Genomic DNA, 20170 nt, shown 5'->3' on the forward strand with positions numbered 1-20170 from the left:
ATTTGCTGATGAAAAGGAGATCTCTGAACTTTTTTTTGTCGTATCTAAGGTCTCAAGCTTTTCTAGAGGAGAGTAACAAGTCACTAGACTCTCTTCCCAGGGGTGAGGGAAGGGAGAGCTTGTCTGCACAGCTTCCATAGGGTGGAAGCTCCTTCTCACTTATCAGAGGCTGAGAGGAGGTGCCAGGGCATGTCTCAGACTTGAGCTGCTGCAAGAAGAGGAGAGAGTGTGCTTGCATTTGGTTTCTTCTTGTTTTGGCGTGGTTTAGAAGCAAGGAACTAAAATGCCTCCTCCTCCAGAGCTGCTCCCTATTTGAATGAGGGGTTCGGATGCAGCAGCAGCAGCAACGCTTAGCTGAAGAAAATGAAGGAAGGGCAAATACAAGCGTGCACCAAACACCTGGCGGGACTGAATGTATTGGGTGAAAACTGTACTGATTCCTGTGTCTCTCTTGCTGTCACCCAGTGCAGCGGTGTAGTTAGACTCTCCAGTGCAGCCAGCCCGGTCTGAGCAGCGTGCTGAAATGCCATGCATCCGGCTAGGTGGTAAAATGATGGTGCCAGGACTCTCAGACTCATGCTCGGGGTCGCTTGTGCCTCTGCGCCTCTTAACACAATAACGGCGAGAAAAAGCCCTTACCATGGTTTGCCTCTTTCAGGACTGCTTGGGGAAAAAAAGTATAAGCCCTTCTTTTCTTCTGCTGCAGTTTGTGTGCTTTCTTTGTCTTGCATGTCTTCCTGTGGACAGCTGCTCTAGTCTGGCTTCTGCTGCTTTTCTGAAAGTCCGTCGTGTCTGTTTTGTGTCTCGGCTGCATGAAGATGTATTTTCTCTCTAGCTGCTTTGTGCCTCCAATGCGCCTGGCCCTCTCCGCTGGCCTGCTGAGCGGGGTAGTGCATCCGAAGTTGCATGGATGAGAGGACCCGCACAGCTCTGTGCGTTTGTGAGCGGCTCCACTCCATTCCCTCGCACCTACGACTGGCTGGGAATGCCTTGGGTGAAAGTTTGCTGCCCTCCTCCCGCCCCCTTCAGATGAGCCAAGGAGTGGATCCGCATCCCCGTGGGGTTGGGCTTCGTATGTTTGCCTGGCAAGAAACTCGCCTGAGCCCTGAAAGCGGTGCATGTGATGTCGTGGTCACAGGAGTGCTTCTAAACAGTTTGCCCGGGCAAGGTGTTTCTTTTTCTGAGTGTTAACTGGGATACAAATTAAACCCGGAGCCCGCGGAGGCACTGGAAGCTTGTTGTCCATGGTCTGTGCACACAAGAGGAATTGTCTGCCAGCTGATTTGTTGTACTCTGAGCATAATTTTTTGAGTTTCTTTATGGTAATGACTATGATGTGGCAATGCCATCTGTCTTCCTCAGAGTGCCGCTGCTACCGCCTTAACGGTTTTTCCCTTTTCAAGCGTCTGCCGATTCCTCTCTCGTCAGGTTCGCGGATGCTGGAGCAGAGTGTCGGGGAGTGGCTGGAGTCCATCGGCCTGCAGCAATATGAGAGTAAGCTGCTTTTGAACGGCTTTGATGATGTCCGCTTCCTGGTAAGTTGCTGGGTGGGACCCACGGGCTCTAACAAACGTGTTGGCCAACCCTTTACTTGTTATCGATACCCCATGTCAGCTGCAGAGCAGATCTGGGTTCTGCAGCCCAGCAGAACGGTCTTGGGGGTGTGTAGGTGGTTAGACAAAAGGAAGAAATGAGGGTTGTGTTGGGTCAGGGTCGCTCATCTTCACATTCAATTCAGGTATTACAGTTTTTTCACTATAACTTTGATATAAAATTTTATTTACTCTGCCCCCTAAATCTTTGTTATCCAATTTACTCAAGAAATGGGAACTGAAATTCAGTAGTGTTTTGAAGAAATCACTGAGCAGTCTGTGTTCTGGACTATGAAGGAGGTGGTAGACCTCTTGTTGGAAGTATACTTACTCTAAGCATGCAGGCAGGATGTTAATGAGCTGTAGCTAATTGCATTGACACTGTTGGCTCTGAAACCTAATGATGGCAATATGGTCATACTTAATGTTGAGGGTTTTTTTTTTTAATAACCAGTGTCTAGAAACTTAAAGCTGCATGGTGTAAAAATCTGAGAATTCGTATGGAATGATGAACTGCAAAGACAGAAAATCTTGGTGCTGCAGGAGGGTTCTTCCTGCATGGCTTAAAGAAACGCCTTTTGAGTGTGGACTCCAAGTTTTGCAAATAAAGAATTTCTAAAAATGGATGTAAACCTTTGGAAAAGTCATTTGGGCTAATGTCATATCCTGTCTTGGAAAGGGAGTGGGGGTGTCTCTTTGGTACTGTGGACGGTGCAGAGAAGCGATATCCAGGAGGATGTGTGCTTGACAGCTGTATTGTGAGCTGGGTGAAGGGGTTCGGAAAACACAGCAGCCATCCGACAGAGGATATGTGGGGGGCAGCTGGAGAAGGAAGGGAAGACTGGATAGGGCATGGATGGAGGGGCAAGGAAGTTGCACACCTGAGCAGTGTCAGTAGGGGTACTTAAAGGCAGGATGTAATTATGCTTTTAAAAAATGACCTGACCACATAAGTTGAATACTGTGGCAGCATCCAGCCATACCTCCTGGCCTCCATGGCAAGCAACTTTTCCCCTTGTCTCCCCTTAGCCTGACAGGGCCGACGCTCCCCTAGAGAGCTGGATTTTACTGTGGTTTATGCACCTTCAGTAGAGGAACTGCCGGCGACAGACGATGGTCTTGCCACCCACCCTTCTGCCTCTACCATAGCCTGTTCCCACAGCTGTGTGTGCCACCTTCCCTCTTCCCTGGGGAGGATTTGGGGCGAGCCGCCCCCCCCCCAGAAGCCCCGGGCTCCAGCACCGCCCGAGCCGCGCAGGACCAGGGACAGCTCCCGCCGCCGCTCCCCGCACCCACCCCGGCCCTTCCCGGGGGGCTCCGGCCCCCCCCGAGTCCCACCGGGCTGGTCCCAGCCCTCCGGAGCACCCTCGGCCACTGGGACCGCCGTGCTTCAGGCAGATGCCTTCAGCTCTGTGTGAGGTTTCAGCATCCCCGCATGCTGGGGCGGTCTGATGCTACTTCTGGGAGGCTCTGGAGATGGTACAACAAATTTAAATGAGGTAATACCCCGTAGATCCCTGCTTGGGATCCTCTGCTGATGGATCTTTGACCTTTGCGGTATCAGTGGGCTGCTCTCACTCCAGCAGTTAGCAGATAAAAACGCCTTTGCTCTGACTGGCCCTGCCTGACAAGTGTGATGATAGACCTCTCTCAGCGCAGAAGTTTAATAACGAAGGAAATTAACTTTCCACTTGTCCCCAGAGAGGTAGGAGCTGGAGGCTCGGAAGCAGGAATTTTTATTGACTGTGCTTATTTGCAGTAAATAGCAACGCTTAGTTGCAAACTGTCTGATGCAGAATTTTGTCATTTGTAAGATGAAAGAAAAGGTTCCTTGTGTATGTCTCACCGTGTGATTTTATGGTGTATGCGGTAGGAGTTGCTTTTTAATATCGTTCACGGCTGCATGTTTTTCTTCCCCATCCAGTGCTGGGTAACTGCTCCCAGTGTGGGAAATCAGCTTCTGCTGGTTTCAGGGAATGGGACACTCTCCTTGCTCATTCCTCTCAAATTTAAAAGGTCAAATAATTTAACAAAGATTTCCTGCAAACCCTGGCTGATTTCCATTTTGCTGCTTATCCTTTTTACTAGGAAGTTGAGTCTGGCACCCATGCCAAGACTGGCTTTAAATCCTTTCATCCAAGTCCTGGGAACTTCAAGCTAATACAGTCAGCCCAGTATGAAAGTTTAATTATTAAGAATCTTTTCCTCTGTGGTGTTACTTGCCTTCAGTTTCTGATGTTGTGGGAGCAAAACATTCAGATACAGTACAAATGAGGAACAAGTAGTTAATTTTTTTAGTAGTGATTTTGATGTTCTCAGATGAATTATTAAAATTGTTGTAAATACTGAAGCTGGCTAGTGCAGCCGGTACTGAAGGGACCTGGATGCTTGGCTCCTGGCACGGCAGGCTGTCCATTCCTTTTCTTTTTTACATAACAATTTCGTTATGAACTGCCACTTTCAATCGCTAACGAAGAATATTTCAAACTAAGTGGCATTATTTTCCTGGAGTTAAATGGTTTCTGTGAAAGGATTAGTCCCTATTAGGGCCTCATTATGTTAAATATTTCAAGGTCCAAATAATGCTGGGTAATGGTTTGCAAATTGCCAGATGGGCTGAGGCTAATTAAGTTTTAGTAGCAAAAATTAAGAAGTTGGGAGTCTTTTGATACGGAAACGTTTTCTGTGTAAGATTTCGCATTGCATTACTCCCTGCACATAGTGCCGTAGGGTTTTTTCGGTACGCCGAGGATGCTCCCTTTGCTGCCTGAGTCCACAGGTGCCCATTTGTCAGCAAACAAGAAGCTCGTATGTTGGGTAGACAAGAAAAGCATTGCAAGAGCAAACTGTTAGATGTGTAGTGATAGTACAGCTGGAAAACAGGGGCAGCATCCTCGAAGAGCTGTTTAGCATGCTTATGAAGAATACTCAGCCTGCAGTAGATAGTAACTTAAAGTGGGATTAAGAAAACAGTCTAAGAGCATGTCCTGTAACCGCAGTGCGATGGGGCGAAATCCGGTGTTTGCTGGCACAATGGCATTTGGTGCTGTTCTTCACTTAAGAAAAATAGATGTTTATAACGTGCTGTCTACTCAGTAAGTAGTACAGAGTTGGTAAGAGACAAAAACTGGGGGGTGCAGAAGCTTGTCTGGTGTTCTTTAGTGCTCTTGTAGCCCGTACTTTAGCCGGTTCTGGTTTCAGGAATTCCTAATTTCCTGTGTATTTTCAGTTGGCTCTTGTGTTAATTTGCGCCCTGTATTACAAAAGCCTTTACCCCCCAGATACGGGAAATGATTCATGAACGCACAGTATGGTAAAGCGATTTTGAAAAGCGCTCTGCAAATATATCGGGCTTCTTAACTAGATGTTAATCTGGGAAGGCAGAAACATGCGTTGCTTCCAAGAATAATAATGCCGTTATTTGCAGAAATCCAGAGATTCGTTATTAGGTGATTAGCTGTGCTCTCCGGACGTGCGACCGGCCGTCTCGCTGATGATAGCTCTGTGCGAGCTGCATCTCCAGCAGCACCGAGGAGAAGCGGGGAGCGGGGAGGGGGCAAGAATCCTGCTCCCTCTCTCGGGGTCTGCTCGTACGCTTTAACAGGCAGCATTAACAGCTGAAAGAGGCTTGGGAGACCTGCAGTTTTCACAGGTTTACATCGAAGAGGCAGGGTTGGAGATGTAAACCGTAATGTGAGCCGTGAGCATTTTACAGGTTTTCTTATAAAAAGGGAAGGTGGAAGTATATTTTAACAGACAGTTGGGGTGGGCTGTGAATGTTGAGCAGAGGCTTCTCTGCTCTTGGGAATTCCAGCTCTGCATCTGGGACAAAGTTTTAGTAACTTGTAGCTGGAGGCCTCATGTTCCAGGAGGACCTCTTGCCCACAAGCTTGCGAGATCAGCACTTAATTGTCAGCAAACTAAAAGTTTCTGTTGCAGTTCAGGTCTGCTGTGGTAAGAGAGTGATGACTGCAGTCAAGACTGACCCTCCTCGTGTGTGTGTCTCTACCAGTGCCATTTCTCTTTGGGGGAATTCAGGATAAATAATAGAGTATTACTTGTAGTACCAGTTGGTTCTGAGCGGTGTCAGACAGGGCTCGTTGGGAATATTCTCACTTTTGGAACTTGCAGAGATTTTTGAGGGCTTGTGAATTGGTTATCGGGGAAGAACAAGTCGACACAGCCATGGTAAGGAGAAGGGAATCACAAGTGTTAATGCATAACCGCAATGACTATCGTCCTGCCTGGCCACAGCTAGCGGGTGTTTTAGGAACTGGAGCTGGGATGGGACATGGCAGACGGGCTGAGTTTGCAGCACTGGCCTCACTGATGTGTTGCTTTGTTCCAGCACTGAAAGCAGAGTTTCTTGATGAGTGTTTTTATCATGTAAATTCTTGTTAAATCTGCAGAACAAACCAAAATGCTGCAGCGTTCGATAAGGCACACGAGAGCATCTCGGTGACGCTGACCGGTTTCACACTCAAATGCAAGAACAAGAACATTTATGACTAGTTCAGAGTAAATGCTCTTGATCAAGTATTGACTTCAGTCAAGGGTGGATATTGCTAACCCAAGTTAGCAGGATTATTTAAACATCAGTTTGACGTGATGTTAAAGCTTACTCGCCAGTGTGCTTGTTTCTGGGAAGGGACTGAATTCTATGTTTATTTCAGATTGTAATATTTTGGCTTGGTTGAGGGAAGAAATGGGCTATAAAAGATGGATTTAGGTGGCTTAGTTTTCTAAAAGACTTGAGTTCTCTTTCCAAATACTGACATCTGCGTATCGGGCCACATTTCTGTGTCTGGAGAAGTTCTTATATTCCCTTTAAGTTGCCTACAACAGCTTTATTGTGTCTATGGGCAATGCTAGGAAAGAGGCTTTCCCTGTTTTTCTTGCTGTTGCCCTCCAGCACGAACCCCGCAGTCCAAGGGAGCAGCTTCTTGCGCTCACCCTCTCCGTTGCCACTGAGTGACCTTCACTGCCAGCATTGCTGGCTCGGGGCAATCGGACTCTGACACTCAGCTTCTGCTTTTAATATGGGGCTTTAATTCGAAAAGCAGTCTGTTCAGCCAGCCGGGGATTAAAAAAAGCTAAAATGGAGATGGTGCTTCAAATTCTCCTTCTCTGCTTCGCAGCCTACTGGAATTCTTTCATTAGAGGGGAAAGGTTTATTTGTGCAATGGGTAAACATAACTGAATTGAAGCTCCTAGCTGAGTATTACTGGCATTGGCTGTGCCGTCCTTGACTTAGCAAAAATACAGCTTGCAAGTAGAATAAAATCCTCAGCAGAATTGCATGCCAAATGTTAGCAGTACTAATGAACCAAGAATACCCCACCACCCAAGAGAAGCCAGCACTGCTACCTCCCAAGTGGAGGAATGCAGCCCTTGTGTGTGCGTGGAGTTTCAGGAGACCCATTGCCTCATCCTTCACCAGAGGAGGAAAATAAAAGGTCAGATCACAAAACTGTAGCAATGAGCGAGCAGTGTCATTCAGAAAAATGCACTATAAATCAACTTAATTGTTCTTGACCGGTAATGAGCTGGGGGAGCTGTAAGAGTAGGAAAATGTCACAAGAATATGGACCGAGAGGGATTCTCCTGCTCCTAGAGCTCGGTCTCATCGTTCTCCTGCGATCAGCAGTGCATCTGCAGCTGATGCTCCCTTCAGGAGGTCCACTGGAAGCTGGTTTTGCACGGAGATGCGCGGTGCATCCCAGTGCCCTGTGGCAAACACAGGAATGACCGAGAGAGAAAGGCCAGGCTGGACTCTGCTGTTCTGGGGAAAGAAGGGACGTTGCCAGTGTAATAAGAAGGAATTGCAGTAATTCATGGTGGACTTCCCCCACAGAAGTGGGGAAGGAAATGCCATTACCTGCACCCTCATTACAGTATTTTGTGATCCCACAGATGCCATAAATGTGTCTGAGATGCTTGCAAAAGCTTTTCCCTTCCCTTGGAGGGCTGAATGTTTGCTGCCACCCCAGACAACTTTTCAGGCTGACATCTGAGAAGGGCAAACCTCGCATGCTCTGGCAATTGTACCATTATTCTGTAGTTGAACTTTTTATTCAGTCCAAAGATATTTCGATTCACAAATGAGCAGGTAAAACAGAACATAAACCATTTTTTATTGCTTTTTTTTATTGTTCAAGCCTGGATTCCCATGGAGTGTGTGGAAAGCAGCTAATGCTGATTCAATGAGACAGCGTCAGAAACGGAAATCTGTTCTCCTTGTGTAGTGCCGTGGGCTCCTCTGGTTGTTTTTTTTTTTTATTCTTTTTTTTATAACTGGGGAGAAGTGGTAGAAAAATGATGGCATTGGAAGAATGGGGTGTCCACAAATAATTTAGAATACTGACATTAATTTGATTAAATGTAATTCAGTGCCACGTTAGATTAGCCTGCAGTGGTCTTCGTTACAAAAGAGCCTTTCTCTTCTCTCCTCGGTGTGTCTGTGCAAGCAAACGGTTGATAAAAATGCAGAGCTGAGGCATCGGCTTGGTGTGTGAGCAGAGCTGAAGTGCAGCTCAGTGAGCGTCTGCCAGGCTGGGTCGGAGGACAGCCCTCCCAGCACGGAGCTGGGTCTCCTTCGCCCTGCAAATCCCTATGTTTTGGGTGCTGGCTGACATCTACGCGATCTTCGTTTTCATCGATCCCTGCCCTGCTGGAGCGTGGGGCATCTCCTGGTGTCCTCAGTGTGAATTGTAGCTCTGCTTTGCATGATCCACTTGGTAACTACCCGGCTTGGCTCGCAGATGCTGGTCCCCTGGGCAGCGGCCAGGCTTTTAGCATGCTCTGAGAATGTGTGTGCCCCAGAGCTTTTTTTCTATTTTCATATAAAACTTGTCATTTTATAGTAGTCAGCTGGGGAAAACTTAACTGACATATTCCAGTAGTGGTTTGCACCCAGTAATGTCCATGAAGAATAGTGACCTATCAGAGATCCCACAGAGAAGGTTTTACTGCTTCTACGCTTGGTGAAATGAAGGCAAAACTTGGCATGATTGCGGCTGTTGCAGAACACTTTAGTATAGACCCAGGTAAGCCCTCATGTTTAGATTGTGCCTGGGCAGGTAGGCTTGGTTTCAAGGTGAAGCGAGCTCTGTTCATCCAGGCAGAAGCTCTTGAGCGGTTGGTTCTGGGCTCGGTCTTTCCAAAGCTTGTGCTGCAAAGCTCTGCCCTGCAGCGGCGTTCGGTGACTGAGCTTGTAAATTGGTGTGTGTTGAGCCGCCGCGGGTGGAAGTAAATACTGCTAATACCTAGACGTGCTGGCAATCTACCCTTTAACAATTGCTAATCAGATTTGGGGATCTCTTTGGCCTGGTTCAAGCTGGCTGGCAGATTTATTACTGAAATGGCTTTCATTTATTTTTATGACATAGGCAGGGAGTACATCAGCCACGTTACATGATATTGTCTACTGTTTATCATTGCTGCCAACCTACTGGAAATGCGTTTCTTCCTCGGTCCCCGGACTGATGTTGATGCCCTGGATGAACGCCCCGTAAGAGTGGAATTGGACCCTTGTCTGAGGGTTTCTGCCAAGCGTCTGAGTGGGAATTGATTCATACAATGAAATGAATTTTTTTTGACAGCTCTCCAGTGGGTTTCAGATGCTACTTGGGTGGTTCACAAGGACTGCGCTTTGTCCACGATGGTATGGTGTTTGGGGTTTTCTCTGGAAGGGAATGGTGAGAGCGGAGACATGCAATGATCCGGGGTTTGAGAGAGCGTTTCGGCCGCTCACCCGTGCCTCTGACCGGGGAGACACGGCAGAGCTGCGCTGAAGCTCCCCAGATGCTGGGAATGGACTTCACGGAGAGCAGCGAGTTGGGAGTGGATTTTGAGGAGCAAAGTGGGTGGACCAGAACTGGCAATTTAGAGGATACTTACATTTGATTCATTAGTAGCTCCAGGCCCAATAAACATTAAAAAAGCCATTAAAGTAGCAGTTAATTTTTTTTTTTCTCTCAATAAAATTGCCTGAGCTTGACAACCATGACCGATTCCCTCCATTGCCATTGTCACGCTGCCAGTCTGCATGGGGAAGAAAATTAAACAAAAATGAAGTGGCTGTGTGCTAATCTAGGATTTATTGTAGGTTTTTGTATATGAGCCCTTTCCACAATCAATGCTCTGTGAAGAGCTAGGGCTTCGTTGTCGTACCCTTAGCTAAACAAATACTTCTTTTCCCCTAGTTTCCACTGAACTATCTCAAACTGCAGATACCATTAAGGGAAGGCATGAAACCCCGTGGATCACGAGGCCAATTACAAATACATATTAGTGTGACCAAGTGCTGGTCCCCTGGCTCTGAAATTGGGGTGTGCAGGTCCCGGCTTTGGGGTCGTCAGCCTGCTCTGAGATAAATAAGCCACCGGCGCAGGTTTGTTGGAGGGGCTGAGCAGCCGGGGATGGCTGACGGAGCTGTAGGTATTCAGCATTGCCTATAATCAAGGCTCTATTTTGGGTGGTTTTAGCTTTTGTTTTTTTTTTTGGTCTGTAAAAGGGGGTGATGCTCTGTGCTATCACCGGGGGTCTCGGGTGAAAAGCCCCCAAGCGCAAATCATGCAGATAGACAGACAGAACGCAAGCTTGTTTCTAGGACAAGCTTATAAATTAGTCCATTAACGAGGCATTAGCTGCGCTTGTCCTGTTGAACAAGATATATTAGCGGGGCTTTTTACTCCAAGTGCAGATCCGTACAGGCCCTTGTACAGTAGAGGGTCGAGGCTGGCCAGGCTCTGCAGCGGGAGCAGGGCTTGGCTGGTGCCTCCCTGCACCCCGCTCACATGGCTCTGAACACCCAGCTCGGAGGGGCTGGATGAGGCCAAATGCGCGACCTCCAAACCCGGCGGGGAAAGAGAGCGCTTCGTCATTAACTACTAATAGATTTGGGAACGGGGAGCTCGTTGCCAGCTGCGGTGGCTTTGTCGGCTCCCAGGAATACCTTCGCTACAGCTCATCTTTCTGAATTTCGCTGCTTTCCCTTATCCTCGGGATGCTGCCCGAGGCTGCAGGGCTGTGAAGCCCGGCAGCTTTTTACAAGTCTGGCGGCAGGAGCACTCAGGAGCTCAGGCAGAGCCACGCGGGGCTCGCCAGATCCCCTTGCTGGGCGTGTAAATGAGCCACTATCCGCTGGGCTGCGAACCCTGAACTGCCTGCTTGCATGAAGTTCCTGAAAGCTGCAGCTGGCCGGTACCAAGATGACCAAAATGAGGGTTCTTGATCCTTTTTTCACCTCAAAAGGAGAAATCAAAATGGTGTTGAGGCTAAGGAAGGTGCAACCTCTGTTTTCAGGACTTGCTGCGTATTATCCCTGTTTAGGCCAGGTCTGTGGTGAGCTGGATGCATTTCCATCTCCCACATCCAGGCTTTTGGTTGCCAAACGTAAAGCAATAGCAGTGGCAGCAAAATCCCTGACAAGATGCAAATTGTCTTGAATGTACTGAGGGGAAAAAGAGCTTTGTATGCATTAATGTAAGAAAAAATGGATGCTTTGGCTCATGCAGCTGAAGGCACTCTGCTATAGATGTTTGCAGAAGCCTTTGTAGTCTGGAAAAGCTGTGTTTGGGTTTTGCATCTGTTGCTTTTAATAGCAAACACATTCTGGTCCCCGTCTTCCCTGCAGTCCGTCGCCTGTCTTTAATACAGGGTTTAGTAACAGAGGCAGCTCTTGTGTGAGCGTGAGCTTAGTGAGACAGTCGGGATTCATTAAACTGCATCGCTGGCCGGATAAGACTGCGCGTCCTATATGAAACTTTATGTGCCTCGGGCCCTTCCTTAGCTGGAAAGAGAGAATGGACTGAAGCCAGGCTCTGTGCAAGAAGCAGCATCAGAAAATTGGGTAGTTAAGTGCCTGCAGAGTGCCCTGCTGGAGGAGGATTGCTGGCAGATTTCAGCAGCTCTGATTTTGGCACGCTTGCCTTCGGGGTCACCTAACTAGCAGGAGGGGACGCTACCTTCCTACAATGTAACCTCTGACTGTGCTTTTTTTTTTTCCTTTAATGAGAAACCTGGAGCCTTGCAGGCTGTTTAATTACAGTGCAAGATGTGAAGCGTGACTAAAGCAGACCCTTTCTCTAAAAGCTTGGATTTCTGCAGGCGGGTCGGCTGCACCAGCATCCTTTGGGGCTCCCCGAGGCAGCCCAGACGAGGATGCGGGTCACTGGTAGATCTCTGCCCTCCTTCGGGGCAATGCGGAGGGCAGAGACGGGGTTCAGAGGTGCCCCTCATGGTCGTGTGTATTTGTGCCTTTCCAGGGAGGGAGCTGTGTTCAGCTCTGAGGAAGCTGAAGGCCAGGTTGGGGGATGAAAGCCCCTCCGGACTGTCTGGCAGCCAGTCTCTGCCAGTTTGGACCCGGGGAGTGGGATTCACCTTGCCCAGATTTCAGATTGTCTGCGGCCGGGCTGATCGTTCAGGCTCTTTGGATTGCCAGTGGGAGCGGAGGAGAACTCATCTGGGTGATGCATTTCACCCCAGCATAGATGCACTTGCACTGGAGAAGTACTCCCTTCCTTGACCTAACGCACGTGTGTGCAGCTGAAGCTTAGGGGGGAAATTGTGCTCCTATGTCCATTGCAAAAAAAATTTCAGCCTGTGCTTCCTGGTGGATTTTTTTAGGGATCATACCAGCTCTTCTGGGAATAAAAAATTGCCAAAGAGTTTTCTACCAAGACTGATTAACGTGTGTGCATGGTGCTGTACTAAAATCTGGATTAACGCAAGGATGTGTGTTCTAGGAACAAACCCTGAACAAGCCACCTGCGGTGCAGGAAATGCTGAGAACTAGTTCTTGAGGGAAGTGAGGAGAAAATGGTGAGGTGTTGGGATGAACGGGGCTTTCGGATGTCCCCCGCTCCGCCGGTGCGGATGAAAGCGAGAGCTCTGGCCCGGGTGCAGCCCTGAGCTGCGCTTGCTCTGCTCAGCCCCACAGCCGGGAGAAATGCACAAGGTAAAAAGCACTTGTCACAACGAATAAAGTCTGAAACACGTCTTTGGAAAGTCTTTTTGATTCTAATTGGCATTTCTGAGGCTGCTGCTGGAGGATCATAGAGGACCGGGCTGACAGCAGAGCGAGTCCCTGGGAGCTTTCCTCTCCCCCACCTCGGGCGTTTGCTGAATCCGTCCTCAGAGGACCCGGAGAGCGGCTGGCCGCGAGCCTGGGGTCAGGCTGCTGGGACTGCTCTGCAGCCTTCAGCGAGGCGCTTGCGAGATGGCATCTTTTGACCTGGTTGCCGACCTGTGTCAGCACCAAAGGGGGCCTTTGTTTAAAAAAAAAAAAAAAAAAAAAAAGAGAGAGAGAAAAAAAACTAAAAACAAGCAAACAAAAACCTGTATTGGGATATTGTTTAAAAATCAAAACCAAACTCCCCCAAAAACCCTCACACACCCTCACAGCAGTTTTTCTGAAATTTTGCAGCCCTGTGTCAAGGCAATCTCCCTTTGAGCAGCGCTTTGTAAGGGAGAGGCTTTGTTTCATCTCAGTGATGAATGCCTTGTTCCCTTTTCCTCCGCAAGCTGCTGGGTGTGGACTTGTCTTTGGTCATCCCCTCCTCAGTACAGCAAAGAAACGACTCTTGCCTGGCTCAGGGACAGACCTAAGACCCTTCAGCAGCCCAGTGTCCGGCGTGAGCCAGTGCTGCGGAGGTCAGGAAGGATGGGGCTGGTGGCGAGAAGCAAGCGAGACATGTTGGGAGAGGCAGGGAAGGACAAAAGCGGCAGCAGACCCCAGCTGAGTCTCCGTGGCTGGGAACCCTCCTTGCTTCGAGGGCTTTTTGTGCTAAGTCATTAGTTGCTGGTTGAGCAGAGAGGTGGTTTTGCAGGCACAGGAGTCTGAGCAGAGAGCAGGGCACTAACCAAATCTGCGGCAATTGCTGCGCCGGAGGAGCGTGGCTCGGAGGCAGGTGGAAGCGGTGGCTCAGGCAGAGCATCTCTGCCCCTTGGCTTTTGTCTGAACGGCGTGTTAAACGCAAGCAGGTTTAAAGTCTGGTTTAAACAGCTCATCTGTTCGGTTGGCAAAGGTTGAAAGATCTCCAGTGTGTTTGCATTTAATTATCTATTTTAGTGGCAGATTTTTTTTTTCATGGGAGACGAAATCCGGATAGGTTTAAAGGACGTTTCTCTAAGCGGAGGCTCGTGCACAGTAGACTGTCGTGATTTATTCGGAGCTGCTATGCTTTGTCTATCCTTGTTAAGTACCCTGAGAATATGGGCTGGCACTGAGGGAATTTAATGTGACACATAAAAATAAGGAGTGTTGGAGAAAGCTGTAGGCTTTACAGTATTTAACTAGCGTGTATCCTTGCTACATAGCAAGCAATTTTCCTTGAATTTGAGATGCCAAAAGTGGGAGAACACCTATTGCCTTGCCTTGGGCCTGGCACTGGCCGTGTCAGCATAAAACAGGCATCCTGCGAGAGCGTGAGCTGCCAGGCCCGTGCTGCTAGTTTGGGAGCGTGGCTGTGCTAGCCAGGCATTGCTGTGCTAAAGTGGATTAGCACCAAAAAGGCTCAACATTGGAAAATAAGCATGAGTAAAAAGGTAAATAGGATCAGCAAGCTTGTTTAATTTTTATACGTGAAAATTACACATCACCGTTGTCACAGCTCATTTGGCTGCGAACCGTTCTTGCTGTCCTGGTTGGTGCGTGAAGGGTTTGCTGTGAGCCGTGCCCTTGCTGGGATCCTCCTCGAGCCCCCGCGCCTGCTGCAGCTCCGGCACCCGGCTCTTTACAGAGGAATTAGGCAGCAGAGCACCAAGATGGGCAGGTTGGGGGAGCGGAGCGGGCTGAGGTGTCAGGAACTGCAGCTTTCAGGTACCCGAGGTGTGACGTTAACCTGCTGCAGGGACTTCCATGAGTCAGTCCCTTCCTGTGCTTCCCTTTGCCTCCCCTAGGCAGGGCAGTTATGCTTTGCTCCCCAGGCTTACAGGAGAAATCCCATCACTTGCTCTAGCCCCCTTCTGTCCATTTAAAAAAGCCTTTTAAAAGCCATCTCCCTCTAGGAGATGAATTCCTCGCACATATGCTGCCTCCCAAGGACCTTCTGGCAACCCGTGTAGCAGAGCTGTAGCATGCAAAAACGCTTGTGCCAGATAAGGTGCATGTCAGTGGAGTTAAGCTGCCTTTAATCCTTTCCCTCTTCCCCTGAGCTGAGCACACAATCTCCTGCTGTTACAGGAATGCACATTAAATGTGGCTCTTTGACTTAAAATTTGTGAGCAAGAAAGGGGAGGGATGTTTTCAGTTTTTTTGGTGGGATGCTGCTGCTGACGAACTGGAGTGATCACTGCCTCTGACAGCGGCAGCCTCTCCACTTGACTCACGTAGGGGGTTTGCTCTCGATGCAACAGAGCCTGCTGCTGTTTGTGCACCAAATGGGCACCCTCGGAGCCTTCAACCAAGAAAAAGCCTTTGTTTTTTCAATTGTGCAATTGAGGGGTGCACAGAACAGCTTATATGACACAGTTACATCCTTGCACAGAGCTTTGCGTATAGCATTACCACTCAGGGGAGACCCAGGGGTTTCACATGGCCTTGCTTGCAGGATGTGGGGTGCAATCCAAGAAAGGGAAGGCAGGTATCAGTGTGGCCCCGTGCCCCTGCAGAGCTGCCGCCCACCCACGGTGCCGTCCCGAGCGGTGGCAGTCGCTCTTTCCAGCTGGCAGCGGCGCTGCAGACCAGCTCTGCAGCCTGCTCCTATAAACTGACCTTTTTGAAAAACAGGGAGGGAACCACCCTGATCGGCTGCAGGGTCTTTAGCCCTGGCTCTTTCTGCTGTTTAAACAACTCGTAGACAAATGCTTTTGTACTGCGGCTGTCTGCTCCAGATCTGTGGTCTTAGTCCCCCCACGGCCTGCCAGGAATTGAGGGCGTCAGGCATCCCTGCCTGCCAAGGGAGGATGGAGGCAGAGGAGCCTCCGCCTCGGTGCTGTGGGTGCTGACGGTCACGGAGTGTCTGCAGGGCCCTGCTTCCCCGCCACCCGCTGCTTTAATTTGCTACTGTCATTTGCTAAATAATTGTTTTTCTGCAGTCTGGCCTCTGAGGGCAGCTCTCCCAGCGACTTGGGCATCTCTTATCTGTAGCGTTAATTCTCTGTTTCTCTCTCTGAACACTTATCTCTGCGGCCGAGGGGAAGAGCATCTCTTGGGGGTGGAGAGCCGCGTGGCATCCTACCCAGCAGTTATCACACCGGGCCAGGGAAGTGGTGGGAGCGATGCTGCCTGGGCTCGGTGCTGTCATACACCAGACACAAACCAAGCAAGTCAGGAGCAAAGCAGATGCTGGCATTGCCGGGAGTGAGCCGGCCGGTGTTTGGCTGCAGGACTGGCATCTGGCTCCGTGAAATGCACCCGGTGACTCTTATAAAGCCATTGCCAAAGGCAAGCTCTCCCCGTGGGCTGCCCTGGCTGCAGACGGGCCCCTGTGCTTGTCTGGGAGCATCTGCGAGTGGAAGGGGCAGTGGGAAGGGCTGTTCCTCCTCCTCCTCTGCCCTGGCAGGAGGCGGCATGGCCCCCGCGGGGCTCGCTCAGGTGGGTCGGCTGCTCAGAGAGCAGCTCGCTGCTTTCACGTTTGGCTGTTGTATTTAAAGCAGGCAGTACTTAGCAAAACATACGTGCTGAAATACTACAGAAAGTGCGGGGTGGGAAGGAATATAAAACATTTGCTGCCCTTTAAAGAGGATACTTGGCGATCTTCCCCTTGCCTTTCCCTCCTGAAGCCCTGGCCGTTCAGCCCGCTGTTCCTGCAGCCTGCATGCCCCTGCAGCAGCATATTGCCCAACAGCCAATTTTAATTAGGTTTCTCTTATAAAACCAAAATGTGGAACAGCGAAGCGCTGTCAGCTCAGACCTTCAGCTGTGACTCTCCTGAGAGCAGAGGGAGGCAGGTCCAGGGAGGGGGGGGGGGTTCCAGGCTCGAGCCGAAGCCCTCGGTCAAACAGCAGCGTGGCTCTTCCAGCCATGGGGAGATGTGCCCGGGCTTCCTGCTGAGCTCTCCCCAGGTACGAGGGGCAGGGAAGCAGGTTGTGATGGAGGCTCTTAAGAGGGCGGGGGTAAAGTCAGTGTGTGCTCTGCATGCGTCCGCTCTTGCTCTGCAGGGGGAAGGGGGGCAGAAAATAGGCTTTAACAGAGCGGCGTGCGGCGACCAGAGCATCTCTGCCGGAGCGGGGTGGGCTGCCTCCTTGCTCGAGGAATGGAGGATAAATCTGACCTTCACCAGGTTGCCTGCTCTCACGGGAAGAAATTCAGATTTCTCTGTGGCCGTGGAGGGAGGCCGAGCAGAGCCGAGTGCCCCTTCTCGGGCACCGTGTGTGGAGGGGAGCTGGGGTTTACTTGGGCGTTGTTACGCAGTGGTTAAAGCGTCTGTGCGTCAAACAGGAAGGTCGCTGTAAGCGATGGCCTAAAATCTAATGGCTGGAAGAGGATGCCGCAGAGCAGGCTGCGGGAGGGAGGGGATGGCAGTGCTCTGCCCCACCGACGCTGCCTGTGCCGCAGCCCCTCTCGTGTCAGCCCTCTCGTGCCTGAGGTCAGTTCGTGGGGTAGAGCTGCCATCCTTGGGAGCCTTCCTCCTCCTCCTCCTCCTCCTCCTCCTCCTGCTGTGGGGATGTGCTGGGAGGTGAGGTCAGGAGGGTGCTGTACCACGCACGATCTCCGCTCCCGCACCTGATGCGGCTTCTGTTGCCCTCTGCTCCCATGTTGCTCCTTCCTGTCCCCGCAGGGCTGTAATGTCATGGAAGACCAGGACCTTCGGGATATTGGGATCGGTGACCCACAGCACCGTCGGAAGCTCCTCCAGGCTGCTCGCTCCCTCCCGAAGGTCAGCACCGCACCCCTCACGTGGAGCAGGGACAGGACATTGCCCAGCACGGCTGTGGAAGCAGAGGAAACAAAAGCCAGTCCCTGTGACTCCAGCCACATCCGTGTGACCCACGAAGGGATCACAGGGGCTGTGGGAAGGGTTTTGGGAATAGCAGGGAGGAGGAGGAGTATATTGGTCCACCAAGCTATGTGGATGGGATGACTCCGTGCTGGGGAGAGGGTGGCTGTCTCTCCTGCCAGTCTTGATCCCAAGTGCATTCCCTGTTTATACAGTGATTTTTTTACTTTAAAGCTGCTAGTGGAGATGATGCTGGCCTTTAAACTGATTTTAATTGATGCTGTATGCCTTGGGATGCCAGCCCCCTGGGGCTTTTAACCCCTTTCTTGTGCTTTTACAGTTGAAACCCCTGGGCTGTGATGGGAACAGCCAGCCTTCAGTTCCCGCATGGCTCGACTCTTTGGGGCTGCAGGATTACATTCAGTCCTTCCTCTCGAGTGGCTACAGCTCTATTGACACTGTGAAAAACCTCTGGGAGCTTGAAATAGTAAACGTGAGTATTGCCTTTCTCTTGCCACGGCAGTGAGGTCCTGCCCACGTTCCCTCCGGGGCTGTGACTTGCAGGGAGTCGTGTTAAATGGGCACAGCGCTGCTCGAAGAGGGGCAGCTTTGCTTCGTGCCGAGGGCAGGAAAGCCCACAGCGACTGTGGTCTCTCCCTGCAGGTGTTGAAAGTGAATCTGCTCGGCCATCGGAAGAGGATCATCGCCTCCCTGGCAGACAGGCCGTACGAGGAGCCACCGGCAAAGCCGCCGCGCTTCTCGCAGCTGAGAGTGAGTCACTGTTTGTGTTCTCTGCCTGGCTGATCGGTCTGTGCGGAGCGTGCTCGGCAGTGGCTGGGGTGCTTTCTTCTGCCCCGGCTCTCCTTCACTTTCCTCCCTTTCTTTCAAAGAACTAAACCTGGGTCTGTCAGGAATAATTGTCCCCTTTCTGATTAGCAGCTAGCATCTCTGGGGGACTCAGAGATCTGTAGCGGATGTTTACTGAGAGCTCAGGTCCTGGATGGGTATCCAGGCTCAGGGAGGGAGGCACGTTCAGCCTTACTCTGTTGCTTTCACGCACAGGAAATTCTGCCTAGCAAAATCAATAAAAAAGGGGATAAAAAAACCCTACAACGTCAATATTTAAATTAAAATGCCTTTGAAGGTAAGTGTTGAGAGTAATAAGCATAGAGAGTGATCTTCCAAAATTGCATTGCTTTTTAAAAAAAGGAAAGGATAAAACCTAAATGGCTTGTTTCTTACTAAAACAAATCGATTTGAGCTGGAAGCTTGGGTTACTCCTGGTTCTCAGATACTTGGTGGTTTGGGAAGAAAGTTCTTGAAACGTTGAGGCAACTGCACATCTGGCTGTGCGGAGGAGGGACTGTTTGGTGTTAAACAGTTCCCATGGATGCACCTTGGCTGCTGCTGGAGATGATGCAGAGCCCAGCACTCCCACTCCGAGCCTGGTCAAGCAGAACTTGGGAAATTGCTTGGCCGGAGCACGTGGAGCACTTGGGCAGAGTAAAAACGAATTACAAATTTGACATTGTGCTGTACAAATTCTGCTATGGCTGGGCCCCACAGCGGCAAACGTCGCTGTTTGTTTGGACAGACGCGCTCTAGCTGAAGTGGTGGACGAGTTTACCAACACTTAGCTTTCTTTGTTGCGGGTCAAACTCCATCTTCCCTGGGCAGAACAAAGCTGAAGTGTGCGAACACGTCAGCGCTGGGAGAAATCTTAACGTGGCCAGTTCTATCCATTCAGCTTTTCACCTTATCAGCTCCAGCAACCCAAGCAGCCAATACTCGCACAGGCATGACCCTGCTGTTGCAATGAGTGGGGGAAGACAATATTCAGCCCTTGCAGGTCAAATTCTGGATGCCTGCCCCATGGGAAACGTCAGGCAGCTCCTTCGGATCAGGTGCCTCTGTGCAAGGTGGGTGCCTGCCCTGAACAGGTAGCAGGGCGCTACTCCCACCTCTGTGCCCTGCACCGAAGGGGAATACGGAGCTGAATTTCTTCCCCTTGTTTCCTGGCCAGCTGTAAGGCAGCCTTCCCGCAGGCAGGAGCGTGACGTGGCTCAGCCGGTGCGATGGGATGCAGCTGGGACCTGGTGTTTTGATTGCGCCGGGTGGGAGTCTGAGATCCGTCTCCCTGGGCCGGCTGGGCTTCTCCAGAGCTCTTGCTCTCGCTGCCAAATAGCACTCGACTTGATTTGTGGAATAGCACTCGACTTGATTTGTGGATGTTGGTTTTTTGATGCGGGAGTGGCAGCCTTTGGATGTCAGGCCCTTCGTTATCGGGGTTGGCTGGGAGGGGAGCCATCGCGTTCGCCGTTCTTCCTGAAAACCGACATTTGGGAGCTGAGCTTGGCAAAACCCGTTGAGCTTGCAGCTAACCTGTGAGCTCGGGAGCAGGGCGGCGTGCCACGGAGGGCGAGCGTCTCGTGCTGCTTCCTCCCAGTGTTTGCAAATCAGCTTCCTGGAGCAGGAATTGGGAGTGACTGGAGTTTCCCCATGCCAAACATCTGGTCCTTGCCCAGCTGCAGAGCTCTTCCCTCTTGCCTTGGATTCCCAAGGCTTTTCAACCAAAACAGTCTTAGCTGAAGCGAGTTGGGCTGCTGTGCCCTGCTTGCTCGCACTGGATTTTTTAGGAACTGGGGTGCAAAAAGAGAGGATTCACTCTGGTACCGTACCTGAAGAGTGTGCTTG

The 20170-nt window shown here is 50.5% G+C and overlaps 1 protein-coding gene across 6 annotated transcripts in view; it reads left to right on the forward strand.

Annotated features, from left to right (window-relative positions):
• Positions 1-20170, forward strand: part of ANKS1A (ankyrin repeat and sterile alpha motif domain containing 1A) — a 105173-nt gene that overhangs the window by 79259 nt on the left and 5744 nt on the right. For all 6 annotated transcript variants that reach the window (XM_050911566.1, XM_050911567.1, XM_050911569.1 and 3 more), the window contains 4 exons: positions 1429-1535; positions 17318-17416; positions 17817-17969; positions 18140-18247. In XM_050911566.1, the coding sequence (XP_050767523.1) occupies positions 1429-1535; positions 17318-17416; positions 17817-17969; positions 18140-18247 (467 nt within the window). The remainder of the gene's footprint in view (positions 1-1428; positions 1536-17317; positions 17417-17816; positions 17970-18139; positions 18248-20170) is intronic.

Source organism: Gymnogyps californianus, chromosome 27 (assembly GCF_018139145.2).
Source record: "Gymnogyps californianus isolate 813 chromosome 27, ASM1813914v2, whole genome shotgun sequence".
NCBI classification, from domain to species: domain Eukaryota; kingdom Metazoa; phylum Chordata; class Aves; order Accipitriformes; family Cathartidae; genus Gymnogyps; species Gymnogyps californianus.